General features: G+C 46.3%; 1 protein-coding gene across 1 annotated transcript in view; it reads left to right on the top strand.

Annotated features, from left to right (window-relative positions):
- Positions 1-20,225, top strand: part of Scp2 (sterol carrier protein 2) — a 66,454-nt gene that overhangs the window by 37,932 nt on the left and 8,297 nt on the right. The window contains exons 12-14 of the mRNA XM_055629044.1: positions 1,455-1,608; positions 10,669-10,771; positions 16,449-16,578. Coding sequence (XP_055485019.1) covers positions 1,455-1,608; positions 10,669-10,771; positions 16,449-16,578 — 387 coding nt within the window. The remainder of the gene's footprint in view (positions 1-1,454; positions 1,609-10,668; positions 10,772-16,448; positions 16,579-20,225) is intronic.

Here is a 20,225-nt window from a genome sequence, read left to right as displayed (position 1 = left end):
AGCATATTACACGTTATTGGAAGCCTGGTTAGCATTGCATGGGACTCATTTTCTCTTAAGAAACTGGACTAGAAATTATGAAATCAGGATTTTGCTATGGCTCTGCTGCCCACTGGCATCTGATTCTTCTGACCAGTTTGAAATCAATCATGCTGACTCTTAGGTCTTTAGTGACAACTGTATTGCAGTTTCTAAGATAACTTAGTGGTAAAATTCTATGGTTTATTTCTGTAAAGACAAATGTTATGTTCTCTTCATTATCTTATTGTATGTGTTGGTTAATGGACTATTTTAAGTTCTTGCAGTTTCCACAGTAGAGAAGCAATCATTAACAATGTGCTTATTAAAGCAATTAACCTTGTTTTATTTCTATTTAAAAGTCAAATTTCAGCTGAGTGTGATTAATCCCAGCAGTCAGGAGGCAGAGGCAGGAGGATCTCTGAGTACCAGGCCAACCTGGTCTGCAGAACTAGTTCTAGGATAAACAAGGTTACACAGAGAAACCCTATCTGGGGCTGGAGAGATGTAGTCAGTCATTCTTGTGGCTCATAGGCACCATAGCTGAGGACTACTCCCCACTTCCAGCATAGAACCTTCAGGTGCTGTTGAGAGCCAGTCCTCAGGAAGGAGGCTTTCGGTTAGATCCAGTTTGACTCCTCTGAGTCTTGTGTCTTCAGCCATAGACTCTTACCTTTGCCCTCTGGGATGAACCCACCAGTAGTCCTTATTGTGTTGGGAGTCTCTTGAACTTCCTTGACCAACAATTCAAAAGGTTTCTTGTAGCCCTGGGCTTTGTTAGTCTGTGGCTCTTGGGACAGGCTTTCTTATCCCAACTGGTGTAACTTCATTTAAGCAATATATACACGAGTGCGTATGTATGCACACACACTTACATGTATTATATGTATTTTCCGGTAAATATACAATAATATGCTTCCCTATGACTATTTCAAACTTTCGTGTTGTAGACCCCGCCCTCCTCCCACCCCGTTTTTTTCTTCCATTTCCCACTTCATAGCACCTGCATCTTTCTAGAGTTCAATTTTATTTTCCCCCAAATGTTCCCATCTTCAAAAAATAATTATTACTCTCTTTTTGGAGACAGAATCTTATTATGTAGCCCTACCTGTCCTGGAACTCACTCTGTAGACCAGGGTGGCCTTGAACTCACGGAGAGCCACCTACCTTTGCACTTGCCCCTGCCTTGTCTGTTGGATGCTGCATTTTTTATTTCAACACGCCAGAAAACAGTGGGTTGAAGGAAGAGCGTGAGCGTTTCACGATGTCCTGAACGAGTCCTTTTCAAATGCTAATTCTCTTAGCGTGGGAACTGGGATGAGTTTCCCCGGGCGAGCGAGGCTTTGGAGGGAAGTCATGACTAGCGGCTCGCGTGGGCGGCTGGGCGGAGACTGCGCGCTAACGCGGCCCGGGCCGCTCTGTGCTCGACTCGCCAGGTCTGGCTCAGTGCGCGGAGCTCTGCTGGCAGCTGAGAGGCGAAGCCGGAAAGCGGCAGGTTCCCGGCGCCAAGGTGGCTCTGCAGCACAATTTAGGCCTTGGAGGAGCTGTGGTTGTCACCCTCTACAAGATGGGCTTCCCCGAAGCGGCCAGGTGAGTGGCATCCTGAGTTTTGTCACTTTTGGTTTTCTGATGTCACAATCAGTGACGCTTGCGCATTTAAACAAACCAACCACACTTTGATTTATTTAGCATTTAAGGGAAAAGTATGACTTTACTTCCTTAAGCTGACTTTGAAAGTTAAGACTGTTAGTTTTTAAACCAGGGTAGCCTTAGGAAAATTTTGTTCAGAAGGAAGGGGCGCCCCAGGAATGCTGACCCACAAGCCAGCGTAGTCCAGGCAAGTCACCTTTTGGTTTCCTTTCTCACGATTGGCTTTCTCCTTTGGCCTCTGGTTATTGGAGTGGTTCAGAGAAAGCCACAAAATATATGTGCCAGTGCGCCCTTGCGAATGTGTTTCTGAATCAAGCCCTCCGTGTTACTAGAATCGCTTGTGTCCTGCTTCCTTCCTCTCTTTGAGTGTCTGCCTCTCCAAGGTACCTCTTGCCCCGGCCCTCTCCTAACTTCCTGCAGCCTCTCAGGGTTCCTCCTTCTCCGTTGCCAAGGCCCAGCTTTCCTCTGTGTGCTGGTTTCTGACCACCTTCTGAACTATTATGTATACCTTTTACATCTTCCTGTCTGTCCCTTCATTGGCGCCTTGCAAATCTTCCCTAGTTCACAAAAATCCCTTTTATTTTATTTTTTTTATTCTTCTTGCTTTAATTATTCCCTTTCAGAATGAGCCTTTCATGGTGAATCACCTTTGCTTTTGTGTGTGCTGGGGTAGCTCAGGGTCTATTCAGAGGTCAGGTGTGTTCCTAGCCTAATTGCTTAATTTTGATCATATTTTCCCTCCTTACAAGTCTTTAGCCACACTATAGCTTTTTAACACCAATGGGATCCTTTTTTTCTTGAAATTCTTTTTTTTTTTTTATAATTTATTTTTAATTTTATTTTACGCGCATTAGTGTGAAGGTGTCAGATCCTTGGAATTGGAGTCACAGTTGTGAGCTGCCATGTGGGTGCTGGGAATTGAACCCAGGTCCTTTGGAAGAGCAGACAGTGCTCTTAACCACTGAGCCATCTCCAGCCGCTTGAAATTCTTGACATTTATTTAATCAATTATTTGTATGTTTTCTTCTACAAAGGATGGGGGCCACTCTTACAGGCTCTATTAGAGCCTTAACTTATAAACTTTGGGGTGTTTTTCCTGTCTGTGGTCTCACTTTTCTTTCTCTGCCCAGAATTCTATTTTTGTTTCAAACATTAAGACCCATCTCAAAGACTGCCTTTTTTCAAATATCCACAGCCTTTTGTAGAACTTAGGTTCTACTGCAGTTTTGGTCTCTTGCGGCTTAATTAAGGCTGTGACTTTTCCAGCTCCCTAGGGTCTGCCTCATGGTGAGTAGATGTTTTTGAACCAAACAAAGGGGGTTGAATCTTGTTACTTCCTAAATCTGATTGGTCCGTTCTGCGCTGATGACCTTAGAATATCACCCAGTTCACACTTGTAGAGGAAATCCCTTAGTAAAAAAGTCAAGCTATAAAAAAAAAAAAAAAAAAAACCAACACAGTTGGTAGAATTAGCATAGGTTCTTTATTTTCTTCAGAGTAAAATTAGAAAGTTTGTCCACAGATTTTTTTCTTTTGAGACAGTCTTACACTTGTAGCCCAGGCAAGCCCTTGTATTGGAGTTGGTAATCTTCCTGCTTCAACTCTTAGTATACTCCTGCAAGTTCTCACACGTAAATGATGTATAAGTCTGTAATTAATACTCCAGGCAAGATCCATAGTGATTCTGTAATCTGCTGCTTCTCCTAGTCTTTTAGGTTTTTTTATTTTGTTTTGTTTTTTGTTTTTTTAACCCCTTGAGACAGGGTCAAACTATGTTGTTCTGACTGTCCTGGAACTCGCACAGATTCAACTACCTCTGCCACCTGAGTGCTGGGATTAAAGGTGTGTGCCACCATAACCAGCTCTTCGCCTCTTTATGTACCTTTCCAGCCGCCCTTACATTGACCTCTTGCGACTGGTTTCTGCCTCTGTAGTTTGCCCTTTTTATGGATGTCAGTAAGTTCATTAAAAAGGCAAACTACAGGGGCACTCCTTTAATTTTAGCACCCGCTGATGATTTTCTAACTTTTCCTTTTGCGGTTACTAACTGATACTCTGCTGTAAGAAAGAACTTTTCCTCCTCTCGTGGTTTTAAATGTATTCATATGCACTGTTTGATTCCAGGATGCCGCATTCCATTCGTATCAGTCATTTTGGTACTCCTGGTTTGGCCAGTGGGAAGCCCCTCAAACTGTCCCATGACTCTTTGTAGTGCTTCCTTTCCCTCTTTTTTGGCTCAGACGATCGTCCAATCTCTCCCCCTACTTTCCTTTTTCCATTTCTAATGTTCACTTATGTATGTGTGTGCTGGCATAATCATGCAGGTGAGTGAAGGTACCGGATTCACTGAAGCTGGAATTATAGGTGATAGTAAGCTGCCTGCTGTGGGTTCTGGGCACCGACTCCAACTCCATCCCTCCAGCCCCTCTTGAACTTCTCATGTGTCATCCCTGGCATCAGTTATCTCTCCAAGGAGTCTTGGTTTCCTCTAGTGCAGAAAGATGCCGAGACACCACCTACGGCTGCTAGCTAGGGGCTCGTTCTTGCCACTCCCAGACCTTCTCAGGAGACACAGTGGACACACATGCATTAGTTTAGATTGTTTTTAAATAGAACGCTTAGGGATAACACAGTGGGATTGATTTGTTTCTATACTCACCATCAGTTTTTAGCAGATGGAATAGGAATTTAGAAAATGAGTTAAATACCGTCTGTAGATGGAGTCATTTTAAGTTGTATGTATGTTGTATGTATGTGTATGTGTTATTTTCCAGACAAAGAGGGAGAGATGGCCAGAAAGAGTACCCTACTGTCTTTGTTTGTTTTGTTTTTTTAAATCACACTGTATGTTTTGGGCCTGTTAACCTTTTCATCACTTAGAGAATATTGACAGCGTCTACTTTAGGGTTGAGAAAACTACCAGAGTGTGCCTGCCACATGCTGTAGCTGCTGGGGGAGCTGTGAGTTTCCTCTCCAGCATACCCACCCTTCTTCTTTCCTGTGCCTCTGGTTCACATCCCTGGTGGAGTGGTTGGAATAGTCTTACTGAATTCTGGGTATCACTCAGGAGTTTGGGGAAAATGAACTTGACTTTTTAGGACAAAATGGGGGATACCCACTTTCACAGCCCACAGCTCAGCTAAGGATGACCTGGATGTATTTCCCACCATAGCCTGAAGAGCTTTCTTTTAAGGCCCAGCTCTCAAGGCTCTATGCCTGTCCTGCCATGTGGCTTTCAGATCAAAGGGACTTGCTGATTGCTTGTGAACTTTGCTCTCCCAAGCTTGCATGCCTTGCGTAACCCCCAGAACAAGGGGTGACACGTTACTTAAGAGGGAATGTGAATTGGAGGACTTCTGTATTCATCTAAAATCCTATCAGACTATCAGTAACCGCTTTTTAGAAATGATTTTAAGCTGCTCTCTTAAGACACACTTTGCAAGCTGCACCGCCCACCCGTTTAAAGTCTACCCAGTGGTTTTCAGGATTGGCCTGGCCATGACCAGTTTTAGAACATTTCTGTCACCCACTTCACACCCAACACATAGCCCCACAGGCTTTCACTTCCAGTCTCTCTCACTTGTAGTCTGACAGCTGCTCACCCAGTCCCTGTCTCTGGATTTGCCTGCTCTGCGTATGTCATATAAAGGAAGTCATATGGTTTCCTTTATATGTCATATAAAGGAAGTCATAAGCTTTCACGACTGGCTTCTTTGACTTAACATAGTGTTTTCAGGGTGTGTTATTCCTTTCAAAGGCTGAGTACCATCTTGTTTGTATGAAAGCTCTCCATACTCTCGTCCTTCCTGTTCTTTTTATTTTAGCACTGAATGGATATGAAGTGATACCTCACCGTTTGGATTTGCATCTCCTCTGTAGCTAATCATTTTCAGAACATCATTTCCTGGGATGCTTATTCACCTTTTGTGTATCATCATCGCAGAATTGTTTGTTAGAACCTTCAGCAGTGTAAAAATTGGGTTATTGTTGAGTTGTAAGAGCTTTTTTAACAACTAGACCCCTTCCTCCATTTTCTTTTGGTGGGGTTTTGCACACTGTAGTCCAGGAAGGCCCTATCCACCTGCCTCCGCTTTCCAAGTGAGTTGAACCACCACTCCTGGCCATCTCTTTCCAAAGGCCTGGTTTGTATCACCTAGGTGCGTTATACTAACCTTTTATTATATTATTTTATTTTATTATTTTATTTTTTATTTTCTGGCTGTGCCGGGCATTAAACCCAGAGCATCAAATGCTAGGAAGGTGCTCTGTCACTGAGCAGTGAGTCCGCAGCCACATCTTTTTGTGTAGTAGCTAGTACCAAACTCACTATAGATAACTTGGTGATCAGAGTAAGGACAGATTAGCTAAAGAAAGTTTGAGATTCGGAAGCAAGGTGTTAGCCACCATCTGTCCCAGTGCACCTGTGCCTGTTTCATTTGTTTCTCTTCAGTCCCAGTCTGTGACATGGTTGATGGAGAGCCTGTCAGGCCATCCAGTGAAACTTCCCACGTATTTAGTGGGAGTCCAAACACAAACTAGAACATTCTTTAAAGTAATCTTTAAGCCCCTTCCAGCATTATCCATGCTAGATTTATTCCAGTAAACTTGTATTTACCAAATTCACATACAAACCAAGTACAATTTAGTTTCTACTAAAATTTTGTATCTAAAGAAGTTATGGGGAGCTAGAGAGATGGCTCAGTGGTTAAGGGCACTGGCTGCTCTTACAGAGGACCCCGGTTCAATTCCCAGCGCCCACATGATATCTCACAACTGTCTACAACTCCTGGTCCAGGGGTTCCAACACCCTCACACAGACACACATGTGGTCAAACGCCAATGTATGTAAAATAAATAATTTTTTTAAAAAGTTGTGAGAATCTCTGCTTGATGGTAGGCATATACCTGTATTCCAAGACTCAGGAAGCTGAGGGGAAGATGACTTAAGCTAGCCTGGGTAACACAGCAAGATAAAACAAAGCCAACAATAAAACAAAAAGAAATCAGGAGAAACATCTTTTGTGTGAGAGATAGCTGAGTTTAAGTTATTAGTTTCTTTGAAACAGGGCTTGCAAGGAAGGGCATTCAGAAAACACTGATGTTATTTTGCATGTTAACTTTTTTCTAATCTTGATGAAGAGTCGGTTAATCAATAGCATGATGAGCTTTTCCAAATGAGAACCTTGCTCTTTGGAATGTGTCTGGACTTGCCACGTAGTCAAGATACTTTGTACACTTTTGGGCTGCCAGGATCAATTATTTTATCAGATAGAGTCAAGAAGTGCCCAGCCAGGATGATTTTAGTGATGATTAAAAGTTATAAAACCAACTTATTTATTTAAGAGAGGGGTTTCACTGTGTAGCCCTGGCTGACATGGAGTTTGCTGTGGCCCAGGGTGGCCTTGAACTCACAGAGATTCTCCTGCCCCTGGTTCTGAAGTGTTGGGATTAAAGGCGTGTGCCACCACATAAGGCAGTTTTTTTTCCTTAAGATAGATTCATTCATTCATTCATTCATTCATTCATTCATTCATTCATTTTATGTGCATGTCTGTTTTGTATGAATGAATGCGGACCATATTCGTGCATTGCCTGCAGAGGGCAGTGAACCCTGTGGAACTGGAGTTGCAGATGGTTGGGAGCCACCATGTGGGTACTGGAAATCGAGCCTGGGTCCTCTAGAAGAACCGTCAGTGCTCTTATCTCTCCAGGCCCAGGGTTTCAGCTTTCTAAGGTGAGAAGAGAGTGAGAGCTGCATGGCGATGGTAGCTGCTCAGCGTTCTGAAAATATGAAACATGACAGCTAAAAGTAGTTGGATGACGTTTATGTGCTGTGGGTTTTTGTTTTATGTTTTGAGATACAGTTTCGTGTAGTCCAAGATGGCTATGAGCTCACTCTGTGCCTGAAGGTGATCTTCAACTTTCAATCCTCGTGTCTCTGCCTCCCAAGTGCTGGGGTTCCGGGAGTGCACCACTATATCTGGCTGTCTATGTACAGTTTAGCACACTTAAAACACTGGTGTTCTTCAAATTGTACGGGCCTGTCTTGTGCCTACAGCTAGAACACAAGGCTGCATTTCTTTAAGAGATCATTCAAAGGTTCCATTTTCATCCTACCCCAAACAAGCATGTAACTCTCCTAGCATCCCCGCTTCAGGGATGGATTCAATTTGCTGTCCCATAAAAGGATGTCTCAGGAGAACCAGATCTGTGTCAACCTTTTGGGAGGGTTTTGACATACTTGACTCTTAACCTCCTAGACTTTATCTGCTCTCAGCTCCTGTGACATTTTGCCTGATTTCTGAATGAATCTTCACTGGTTCCGAGACCTCTAAATAATGGGTTCCAAAGGCCAGTCCTGGGGCTGTCTTCTCTGTAGGCTGTTCCAGGATTTCAACACTGATTCTGCTCATGGTTACTTCACTCAGTCTCCAGCTTGGATCCCTGTGAATTATACTTTTTCCTATCCACTTTCCTCTCTCTGCCTCACAGACTTCTCCAGCTGAATAAGCGCCCCCCTCCCATGCTCCCACTTCCTCTTCCTCATCTTAGTGGCTGCCACTCCCAGCCACCCCCAAACTCCCGAGACAGCCTTGTACCCGCTTTGCCTGTCCCTCACCCCAGCACCAAAGTGGGTTGTGCTCTTGTTCTGAATCTGTTTCCTTTTCAGTTCCATTAGCAGGCTGCCACCGGTAGGCCGGGCCAGCGATCCTCACCCTGGACCACCACAGCAGCCCCCTAACCATCCTCTTCCCGTTTTCATGTCCCCTCTCGGAGTCATCCGACACTGCTGGGAGGACTGTCACGCCACGCTCTTCTGCTTCACTGCTGTGTCTCTGGCTCCTCAGGTTCCTGCTTGGGGCCGCCTGTGTCTTCTACGCAGTCCTCCGCCTTCACACCAACCATGTCTTTTCCCCACGGTTACTGTGTTGGTCCCTCTGACCTTGTATTATTTTCTCCCATTGTGCCAGTTCTTTCTGCCCTTGAGGTCTTGGCAAGTTACTCTTTAGGTCGTCAGCTCCCCCTCCGCTTGCTAAGGTACTAGCTGGGACTCAGAGCATTCCGTGAACACTATGGCCTGCGTGTTGTAGGCAGTCGCTTGATGTTGCTTGTGTATTTAACAACTGGTGCTTGCTTGCTTCCTTCCTTTCCTTCTTTCCTGCCTTCTCCCCTTCTTTTTAAAGCAGGGTCTCACTATGTATCGCTGTCTGACCTGGAATTGCCTGTGTAGGCCAGGCTGTCCAGCAGTCTGCCTGCCCCTGTCTTCCCAATGCTGGGGTTAAAGGCATGCAGCACGATGCCCAGCTTGTTCTTTTTCTGAGACAGGATCTTCCTAGGTAGCCCAGGTTAGCTTGAAACTTACTACGTAGCCAACGTTGGCCCTGAACTCGGTCCTCGTTGGGATTAACAGGCACATACCACCGTTGAAGTTTAGACGGTTGTAAAATCACTGAACGAGGGTGAGAGTGTAGCTCACTGGTAAAGTCCTGCTTAGCCTGTACTAGGCCCTGGGTTCGGTTCCCACAGAGCGAGGGGAGAAAGAGGGAAAGAAGGAGCGTACTGGGAGAAGGGGAAGGAAGGAGTGACGATGGGAATGGATGTTTTCTTTCCTCTCTGCCCTCGCCAGCCTCCGCGGGTCTGTCAGAGGAATTATCTAACAGCTGCAGCTGAAAGTTGACTGTTTCCTCAGACCTGGCACTTGGGCTCCTGTGGCTCACAACAGTTGTGGCTGTTACTGTTTTCCATGGGCTGCACACTTCAAGATGCTTCTACGCAGGCCCTTGTTTGAATTCCATGAAGTCTTGGGCACCGTCCCTTCTCTCCCTCCCGCTGTGCAGTGCGATGATATCAGCCCTTTACTCAGAATCCTACTGCTTGTGCATGGAAGATGCGCTTTAGGAGCTGTGTTGATAATGCCACATCAGGCCATTATCAGTGGGTGTCTTCTGGGAACATTATCTTCCATCACAGGTGAAAGGGAATCCAGTCCAGCCGTGCTGTGCCCCACCGCCTCACCTACTTCCTTGTCATTCAGCTCTGATTGCCATTATCTCGCTTGGGTGATTGCAATAGGCCCTTAGTTGTTCTCCCTGCCTTCCGGCTCATCTCTTTAAGGTCCATTTTCCAGCTGACAGCTAGACTTGTTTTTCAAGACATAGCTTAGATCATGCGCCAATGTTCTGATTATGTTTAGAGCTGATACTCAGGGCATTGGTTTGTCCATTTGTCTGTTTTGTTTTTGTGATGAGGATCTGACCCAGGGCCCTTTCCCATGCTAAGCACCTGTTGTACCCCTGAGCTACACTCTGAACTTTAAAACTGAAATGTGAGGGGCTGGGGGCACTGTAGTGCCAGGGTGCTTGGCTCGCATGCCTAAGAGCCTCTAGTCCATCCCCAGCACTACAAACGAATGAATAGGTAAACTGGCAAGAAAACATAGAAACAAGCCCCACTTACCCTGCTAGCAAGGCCTGGGAGACCCCTGTTCTGTTCTCTGCCCCTTGGTTTCTTCCAGCGTTAGTTTCCTTGTATTTCCTTTTCTGCCTTTATACCCAAGTTCCTGCAGGCTGGTGTTGGCTTCCGCACCATAACTTTTTGTGGGGCTTGTGCATTCAGTAGCTGAAGGGGAAATGTAAGTATTACCTCCCTAGAGGGGCTTTCCCTGACTGCCATCTGCAGTAGATGCCCCCTCAGGTCCCCTCTCTCCAGCTGCTTAGCTGGTTCTTTTCTTAAGGTAACTGGATGCCCTTTCTTTCTTTTTCCTGTTAATGGTCTCTCTGGCCTGTAAGTTTCATGCGGGTAGCTTCACCGTGTGAGAGAACTCAGTATTTGTTGTAGGGTGGGAGTTAGGGAATTGTTTTGTGTACTTACTAAAGATGTTCTTAAGATCAGAGTTACACCATCTCTGTTCTTGGGGCTCTCTGAAAGCTCCTGTTACCTAAATGTTGAAAACCCAAGCACTTCTGCGACCCCCAGAACTGACACTGATTCCTTCCACAGCTCCTTCAGAACACACCAGATTTCGGCTGCTCCCACCAGCTCTGCAAGTGATGGATTCAAGGCCAATCTTGTCTTTAAGGAGATCGAGAAGAAGCTCGAAGAGGTGAGAGCATAAATAAAATATTACCAAAGACCAGAGCCTGGACTGGGAGGCAAAGGGTTTCTTACATGTTAGAACCTGACACCCTCATACAGACATGCATGCAGGCAAAACAGCAGTGCAAATAATAAAAACCTGCCATATCTAAATTCATTAACAATATGTTATTTAAAAATAAGTAAATCCTTTAAAAAAGAAAACTGTCAAAATTCACCAATTGTACCACTTAGAGAGTTCCCTAAAGTGTTAACATGGTGATCATTTTGTTTGTCACCCTCATCATATGTATAAACCAGGATTTTACATAGCCAGGACCCTATGATACGTGATGGGTTTTTTGTATTACACATGAAAATCCATTTTTATGTACTCTAACTAGTTACTTAAAATTGTTTTTCTTACATTTATTTATGTGTATGGGTGTCTTGTCAGCATGAACTGGAATTATATGTGTGTGTGTGTGTGTGTGTGAGAGAGAGAGAGAGAACTACCATGTGGGTAGCTGGAAGTTCAACTCAGGTCTCTGCAAGAATAAGTGGAGTTTTTGCTCTTTTTTTTTTTTTTTAAAGGTTTATTTATTTACTTAATGTATATGGGTGTTTTGTCTGCATGTGTATCTGTACACCAGAAGAGGGCATTGGATCTGTGGGACTGCAGTTACAGATGGTTGGGAGCCACTATGTGGGTGCTGAGAATTGAACCTAGGACCTCTGGAAGAGCAGCCAGTACTTTTAACCATTGAGCCATCTCTCAGCACACCCATAATTAGTTCTTGGTCAATAAATGACATACAAAGGCAATTTTTAAAAAAGCTACTCATAGGCAAGATTAGGTATTTATTTCATTGTTTGAAATGTAGAAGTCTCTTGGGATCTCACTATTGATTTTATATTTTCAACCAAACCAGACACAGTTACAGCCACAATTGAAATTCGGATTATACGTCTGAGAAGGTGATTAAAGTAGGCTGAACTAAACAAAAGCAATCAAGGCTTTTTAGGCCTATGTTTCACTCCTGTTAAAGCCACAGAGGGAAAGGCAAACACTGGGTACATTTCAGAAGTTCCTGTACTGTGGCTAGTGTGCCTTGCCAGGGTTCCAGGGTTTTCGCAATGATCAGCCGCCTTCTGGGGCTGGAGCAGAGCCAGGCTGATGGGCCCTGGCATAACACTGGGATGGGAGCCGCGCGACTGTTAGGCTGCCATCTTGGGGGATGACGTCATTCTGTTTTCATCTGTAGTATGTGCTATGGCCGTTTATATAGGCCCTTCACATGCTCTTTTTAGTACATTGCACATATGTACCATAATTTATTTAATTGGCCTCTTATGATGGCTGTCAGATTATGTTTAAATTTTGCAAGTGCAACATTCCTGTAAATTCCATTTTGTACTAACTAGTCGAAATAATTAAAGGACAGAATTGGGTAGTCAAGTGTGCACATTTTACGTTTTCATCTACTTGCCAGACTCCCACTAGAGAGGATAATCGTCTGCAGGCTTACTAACAGCTCAAGAGAATAGCTGCTTTTTCCCTCTGCTTCCTGCCTTCTCCAGGACTGTATTGGCTTATTATATAAAAGTCTCTGCCAGCCTAGTCAGAAAAAGATAGCTCACTGCTACGTTTTGTTTTTAAAGATTTATTTGTTTTTTATGTATATGAGTGTAAGGAATCAGTTCACATTAGAGATGGTTGTGAGCCATCATGTGGTCGCCGGGAATTGAACCCAGGACCTTTGGAAGAGCAGACAGTGCTCTTAACCACTGAGCCGTCTCCTCCAGCCCCACTGCTATGCTTTGAATGCCTTTCACTATTGAGTGTCCACAGTAAAGCGAGGAACTCTGTGAGGACTTGGTTCAAAGGTCACATGAGAAGATTGGGTTAGAGATTGCCTCTGTGTAGGCAGGTAGGCAGGATCTGTCATTGAGGACTTCCTTACTGCGTTAACAAAGAGGTGCAGTTTCGGGTTTGCACTGTGCTTTTACTGTGCAAGCTTATGCGTCTTGCTCTCATTTTAATTCTGTGCCCCTTCATAACCTTATTCCTAGTCGTTTTTTCCTTCCCACGATTGTCAGTTTCCTCAGTGTTCGCAGTGCTAGAAAGTGAAAGTCTGGACGCTTTGTCAATGAATGCATTTTCTGCCTTAGCGGAGGCAACCTAGCGAGAGGTCTTATTTCTGCCTTTGTCGTCCATAGCGGTGCTCCACTGGCGTTCTTTGAATTCTGGCCTCATTTGTTGTCCTCTTGCATTTACAGCAGCACCCACTCCCTGACCTTCGGTCCACTGAGAGAGCACTTTAAGAGGCACTTCTTGGTGGTAATGGTCTCTCTCCAGTTTTGTGACTGTGTTTTTCTCTTTTAACTCTTACCTGCTTTCACTCCCATTTCAAATGAAAATGTTTTGTTGCAGAGTGTGGGTTTTGTAAAAGGGTCAGTTGTTCTCCAGAAGGAACAGCCAGTGCAAATTCATTTACATCTGTCTTAAGCAGTGGGAGGGAAGAGGGAGGCTTTGGCATTTAGAAGGTAGAACTTGTAAATGCTTGCTGGGATTTTCCTGCAAGTATTTTTCTGCTGGGATTTTCCTGCAAGGATTTTCCTCCCTGGTGTCTGCTGCTGGCTGGGTCTCGAGGCACCGTGCAAGCAGACAGACACACCTGGAAGTGTCATCCACGGGCTTGCGTCCGATCCTTAGCGCTGAGGGGAAATGTCCTGTGACTGCTGAGAAAGAAGATGCAGACTAAATACTAAGGACAGCTGCTTTGCTGAAGGACTCATGGCTGCTTCTTGGTAGGCTGGAGGGTAGTAACTCTAAGAAAAGGCTGAGCACGCCCAGTGGACTGACTATACCCGGTAACAATCAGTAGCGAGGCTGCAGAGGAATTTGAACCCCCATTCACTGCTGGTAGAGTTCGCTGGCTGGCCAGTCCAGCTGCAACATTGAGCTCCAAGGCCTCAGCTCAAGAAGGTGGAAGCTAGCACAATCCCAGCACTCGGGAGGCAGAGGCAGGTGGATCTCCGTGAGTTCGTAGCCAGCCTGGTCTACGTAGAGAGTTCCAGGACAGCCAGGGCTACATAGAGAGACCCTACCTCAAGAAAAGCAAAAAAACAAAAATAAATAAAAATAAAAAAGAAACAAAGTGGAAAGACATCGGTCTGTGGCACCTGTGTGTGCCTGCAGGTGTGAGCACCCCTTCCTCCATGTGTATACATGCATGCACCATAGACACACATGCACACACGTACCACAAAAACACACATAGATAAACAAAGAAGCCACATTCGCTGGGAAATTATCTGACCAGAGGAGAGAGGTACTAGGTGATACCCATCCAGCATGAGCCTTGAGAACATGCGAAGGGAAACAGGTTACTCACAAAGAGCACATGCCCTGTGGTTCTGTTAAAGGAAATGTTCAGGATGAGCCAGTTTGTAGAAACAAAATAGGTTTGTGCTCTTCAGAAGCTAGTATCAGAAAATGACAACTGACTGCAAGGAGAGGAGGACGTTAGTGTTGCATGCTTACGTCAGTTGCTCTCCCTGCCTCTGAGCACTTGCCTGATGGCAGTTTAAGGAGAGAACGGTTGATTTTGGCTCAGGGTTTAAGAAAGGCGTGGTCTGAACATGTGGGAAGGCATGGTGGCAGGAGGTGAGTCATCACGCCCGCAGCCAGGAGCTTCTGGCAGAGAGGGAAGTGCAGCCGTTCAGCCGGCCTCTTAGTTGGTGTGGGACCCCGCCACATGGGATGGTGCCGCCCACACTCAGGGTGGGGTCTCAGTTAAACCTCTGGAAATGCACCCACAGACAGCAAGGTGTGTCTCCTATATGATTCTCAATCCTGTCAAGTTGATAATGAAGATTAACTGTCATACGCATCTTTAGAGTACACTAAAAAAAGGTGCCAAATTGTGTACTGTGAAAGAGTACATATAGGGTCTGAAGTCTACCGTAATTGCACCATGTGTAATACACCATGCACACACACACGTAAAAAGATTTTTCTGTATAGAAAAAAATAGGCAAACCACGTGTTATGGTTGACTCACTCTTCAGTTGCAGCATGAGGGAGGCAGAGGCAGGCTAGGAAAGGCCCCCTCCTCTGGATTAGGGTGTCACCACACAGCGTAGGTTGGCCTTGAACTCACTGTAGCGCTCAGGCGGGCCTCCTGCTTCAGGAGGACTGCAGGCATACGCCGTGGCAGCCGACACCCCCACCCACTGGATTCAGACTGCCTCTCTGCAGCCCTGGCTGTTCCCGATTGCTTGTGTACACCAGGCCAGCCCGGAACTCACCGAGATTCATCTGCCTCGGCCTCCTGAGTGTCAGGATAACAGGAACCCACTGTTAAAATCATGTACAGAGGAAAAGGATGGCGCTCATACCAGTACGATTTTTCTTTACATGATAAGATTAGAAATGATTTGTATTTTCTTCTTTTTGCTTATCAGTATTTGCTGATTTTTCTACAGTGAACATGTTTCTTCCTTAAAGAAAAAAGATTTCAAAAAAGTAATTGTGCTCCTTTTGGTTTTCTTTTTTAAAATTTATTTTGAATTAGTTTGTTTCACGTGTACGGGTGTGTTTGCCTACGTGCATATCTGTGCACCGTGTGTGTGCCTAGTGCCCATGGAGACCAGAAAGGGTTTTGGATCCCCAGGAACTGGAGTTACAGATGGTTGTGAGCCACTATGTAGTTGCTTGGAATCAACCCTGGATCCTCAGGAAGAATAGTCACTTTTAACCACTGAGCCTCCTCTCCTGCTGACCTGACTCTCTTTTGTAATTAGAAGTTTTATTTACTGTTATTCTGTTGTCTGGGTGCATGATGTGTGTGCACGCACAGGCAAGTGTGCATGTTTACGTGTGTGTGTGTGTGTGTGTGTGTGTGTGTGTGTGGCCAGTAATGTCTGCTATGATCTGGGGGGATCAGAAGAAACTTTGGTGCTATTCTCTCCTTCTGCCTTTATAATGGGTTCTGGGGATTAAACTCAGGTCACAGGCAAACATAGAGCCGTCTCACCAGCCCCTGCTTTTCTTTAGAACAAGGTGCGTGTGCCCTTGTCCTCTTTCATTGTCCCCCGTGCCAGCAGCTCCCGTGTCCCTGTGCTCCCTCTGATTGGATGCTTTTGCCACTGCAGTGCAGAGTCCTGGCAGGCTGCGTTGGTCTGATCCCTCACTGCTGTAGTCTTGGTGCCTAGAACAGAGTCTGGGACAATAACGTTTAAGGAAGATGAAGAGAACAGAGTGAGAATAAAGTGGGAAGCAAAGAGGAAGGAAGAGAGAAGGGAAAGCCATCTGCTAGAGATTGCTGTGACATCGTCTGTGCTGGGCCACTGTATTCCCAAGATACAAAATCAAGAGGCAAATAGAATATTTTTTTACATAGCTCTTTATACTAAGACAGGAATTAAACTTTTAAAGACAGCTTTGTTTCAGAGTCACTTTAAGTCTTCATTGTGGAGAACCAAAATTAGAAGTCACCCCTTCTTTCCATCCGTAAAGCTGCTTTTCAGAGTTGACAGATGGGGAATTGTTGCTGGTTTCCTTCCGACTCCTGAGTAAATATCCAATCAGTGTTTGAGGGCTCTGCCATCCCAGCTGCTCATGCATGTCACCTTTAAATATGTGTTTAAAGCCGGAGGAGGGGACTGAAGGTAATTCCCGGTGTTACTTCTGCTTCCAGGAAGGGGAACAGTTCGTGAAGAAGATCGGTGGGATTTTTGCCTTCAAAGTGAAGGACGGCCCTGGAGGCAAAGAAGCCACCTGGGTGGTGGATGTGAAGAATGGCAAGGGATCCGTGCTTCCCAACTCAGGTCAGTGCCACAGTGACTCTCACAGAGCAGTGATGAGTTCACAAGAGCTTCAGCTGGGAAGCTAGAGTCTGCTCTGGTGTCCCCACAGAGGCCAGCGGTAGACGTTACTAGTCCTTGAAAAAAACTGTTCAATCCTTGGGAAGATGTAGGCTCTGACACCCCCCCCCCCCAAAAGCTGGGGACTCCACACGAGAGATACCTGTCTTGGACTGGACTCCAAAACATCTTGAGGATTTCTGGTCCTGTCACTCCGATTCTGACCTTGGTCTAGTTATTAAACCTCTCTGAGTGTCATAGTTAGGGTTCCATTGCTGTGATGAAACAAAGGGACCAAAAGCAACCTGGGAGGAAAGGGTTTATTTCACTCGCAGTCCATATAACAGTTCATCATTAAAAGCAGCGAGGTCAGGAACTCAGACAGGTCAGGACCCTGGAGGCAGGAGCTGAGGCAGAGGCCACGGAGGAGTCTGCTGACTGGCTTGCTGCCTGTGGTAGTTCAGTTTGCTTCCTTATAGAAGCCAGGAGCAACAGCCCAGGGCTGTGCCACCCACAGGGGGCTCCACCACATGAATCAGTGGTTAAGAAAATGTCCTACAGGGCTGCCTACAGCCTGGTCTCTAGGAGCCATTTTCTTAATCTAGGTTTCCTCCTCTCAAGACACCTGTAGCCAGCACTCCAAGCTTCGCTTTGACCAGTAAACGGCCATAAATATTGCCTGTTTCATAGAGTCCATGTGGGGCTTGAGCAAGCCCCCTCCTGATTCGCCTGAGGTCACATTGTCCAGGGCATGGTGGATGGCCTGGGAGATCTGGCTGGGCTTACCAGCTCCGCTTCCTCTCAGCCAGTTCTTTCTTGAACTCACTCCATCCAGCCTTTGTCCTGATTGCTCCCAAATTCTTTCTTGCCAAGGTCCCTAGTGATTGGCACTTTGCTAGCCGTAGTAGTTAATGCCAGCCTTCATATCACATGACCAGGGTTTGTTTGGTTTTTTTTCCTTCTTAATTTATTCACTGGCTGCACATTTGGGCTTGTATTTGATTTCTCCATCTCCTAAGTTGTAGGCGTCAGAGTGTTGCAAGGCTTGGTTCTGGTTCATTCACTCCCTGGGGATCTCGTGTAGCCTCGCGTTTTAAAAACAGTTTGCTGATGACTCCCAGGTCTGTGTGTTCTCGTGGATGCACCACTGGATTCGGAGGGGTCTGCAGAGCTGTCTAGCTGACAGGCGTTGGAGGACACCTATCTTGGGGTGTTTCCACTGCTCTAACCAAAGCTCACAGGCTGGGTAAATCAGGAACACAGTGAGTTTAGTTGGCTCCCATTCTGGGAGGCTGGAAATCCAACACAGAGCAGCTGCATCTGGTGTGAGGCTTTCTTACTCTGTTCTGAGGCAGTGGGAGGGCAAGGGACGTGGGCCAAGCGGGAGAGGAGGATGGGAGCTGAATGCCATCATTTCTTCAGGGGCCTGGTCCCGAGGTAAGGGAGTCTATCGCTGAGGGCAGAGCCTTTGTGGCTCTCAGCCCCTCTAAAAGGCTTTGCCACTTAATTCTGCGACACTAGAGAGTAGATTTTAATGTGTTTTAGAGGGCACATTAAACCATGGCACCTCCTGACATATCTGAAGGCGTGTGTGAAACAGAACTCTGGGCCTCTCTCTCCGTCCTGTGGTCTGCCCTCTTAGTAAGTCCTGTTTTCTTAGTTCCTCAGTCAAGAGCTCTGACATCGTGCTCAGCCCTTCTCCTCGTACTCCGTAGTCTAACTCACCAGCGATCCTGTTTTCTGCTCTGTCCCACTGGACCTGGGCTTTGTCTCCCTGCTCCTGTCCTCGTCCCTCCCAGTTCTTCAGACAGCCTGACATTCAGAAGCCAGAGTCAGACTTGTATCCTTCGCTGCTCAAAGCATCCTTCAGTTCCAGTAGAATCAGTTCTTGCTGACACTCCTCCGGCCAGCTGCTGTTGCTGTGTTGTCCTTGCTTTAGTGACTGGCCCCTGGCTGGCGTGAGCATGGCGTGCTCTCATTTCAGAGCTGTTGTCTGTTCTGTCTGCCTGGGCTGTCTTCGGCAGAGATCTTCTCTGCCTGATCTTTGCCCTTCCCTAAGCATGCTTATGCTGCTCCCTGCCTTGCTTTTCTCTATGGTGCTTCTTGCTCTCATTGTTTGCTGCTCACCCCCCCCCCCCCCCCCCCCCCCACCCCCGAGTGATTCTGTGAGGGCAGAGCTTTTTGTCCGTTAGGCCTCTGCTGCATTCCTGGTGCTTCAAGTAGCACCTGGCACGTGGTAGGCCCTCAGAGATGTGAGCAGTGCACAGAGGAAGGAACATGCAGCAGCCGTGTCATCTGGCAGAGTTCTCCTGCTGGAGAGGGCCTGGCAGAATTTACAAAGATGACGGGCTGGGGCCAGCTTACTGGAGATTTAAATGCCATGGTAGGAGGTTGGAGAGATGGCTCAGGGGTTAAGAGAACTGGCTGCTCTTGCAGAGGATTCAAGTTCAATCCCCAGGATCTATTATGGTGGCTCACAAACTGGTTAAAACTCCAGTTTCATGGTATCAGACACTCTTTTGACCTCTGCAGTCACCAAGCACATATGTGGTACACAGACATAGGTGCAGCCCAAACACTCAGACACATAAAAAATAATTATTTTTTAAACTGAAAAATAAACACCAGGATAGGAACTTCGAAAGCTAGTTGATATAATCATTAAAGCTTTGTTTGTTATTTTGAGGTTTCTCTGTATAACCCTGTATGTCCTGTAATTGTAGACCAGACTGGCCTCAAACTCAGTTCCACCTGCCTCTGCCTCCCAGGCGCCGGGGTTCCAGTTGTGGACCACCACACCAGCCTCCTTAAAGCTTTTTAAGACAAGGGAAAGAGCTGGTCCTAGAGGATGTACCTGGTACCTGTGGCTGCACTGGTCAGTTTCCCGTGCTGCGAGGACATCAGAGCAAAGATTTGTTGCACTCATGGTTGTCAAGAGTAGCTGGCTCCGTTGCAGCTGGGCGTACGTGATGAGGGGCAGCACGTGGAGGGAGGGCGCTCACCTCGTGTCAGCCATACTCAGAGAGCTGGGAACATACATACCCTTCGGAGGCAGGCCCCGGTGAATGGCTTCCTCTGGTCAGGCTCCACCTCCTAGCAGCCCCTTCAGCTGTGAACTCATCCCCAAAAAACTTGGGGAGTTGGAGCCCTCGAAGCCCGGGCACCTGGTCAATAGTGCCGCCATCTGGGGCACAAGCCTTGTCACGTGAGCTGGCAACGCTTCACACCTAAGCCATAACAAGCCTGATAAACTGGAAGGGAGCGAGTGAGGCCACAGAGAGCATTTAGGAGCTTGGTGTCCCCACAGTCTGAGGGACAGCTTGGTGTGGCAGAGAGCCAAGTGGTTGCCAGGAGTGTTCTGCTGAGGGGACCTGGCGACTGTGCAGAGGGAAGAGGTGCGTTGCCGATGGTGACGCTTTGGTAGACATCTGCCTGCCTCTGCCTCCCAAGTACTGAGATTAAAGGCACAGGCATATCCAACAGTAGTGACAGCTGAAAAAATGTTGATAGTTACTTCGAATTGTATTTCCTGACACATGTTAAGGCAGTTTTAAAAACCCTCTTGTGGCGTTCTGGTTAGTTGCTTATTTGGTCACGAAAGATGGTTTGCT

Source organism: Psammomys obesus, unplaced genomic scaffold (assembly GCF_907164565.1).
Source record: "Psammomys obesus unplaced genomic scaffold, mPsaObe1.curated_primary_1811, whole genome shotgun sequence".
In the NCBI taxonomy this organism is placed as follows: domain Eukaryota; kingdom Metazoa; phylum Chordata; class Mammalia; order Rodentia; family Muridae; genus Psammomys; species Psammomys obesus.
The sequence above is the reverse complement of the archived record's forward strand: the minus strand, read 5'-3'. Positions and strand labels throughout refer to the sequence as shown.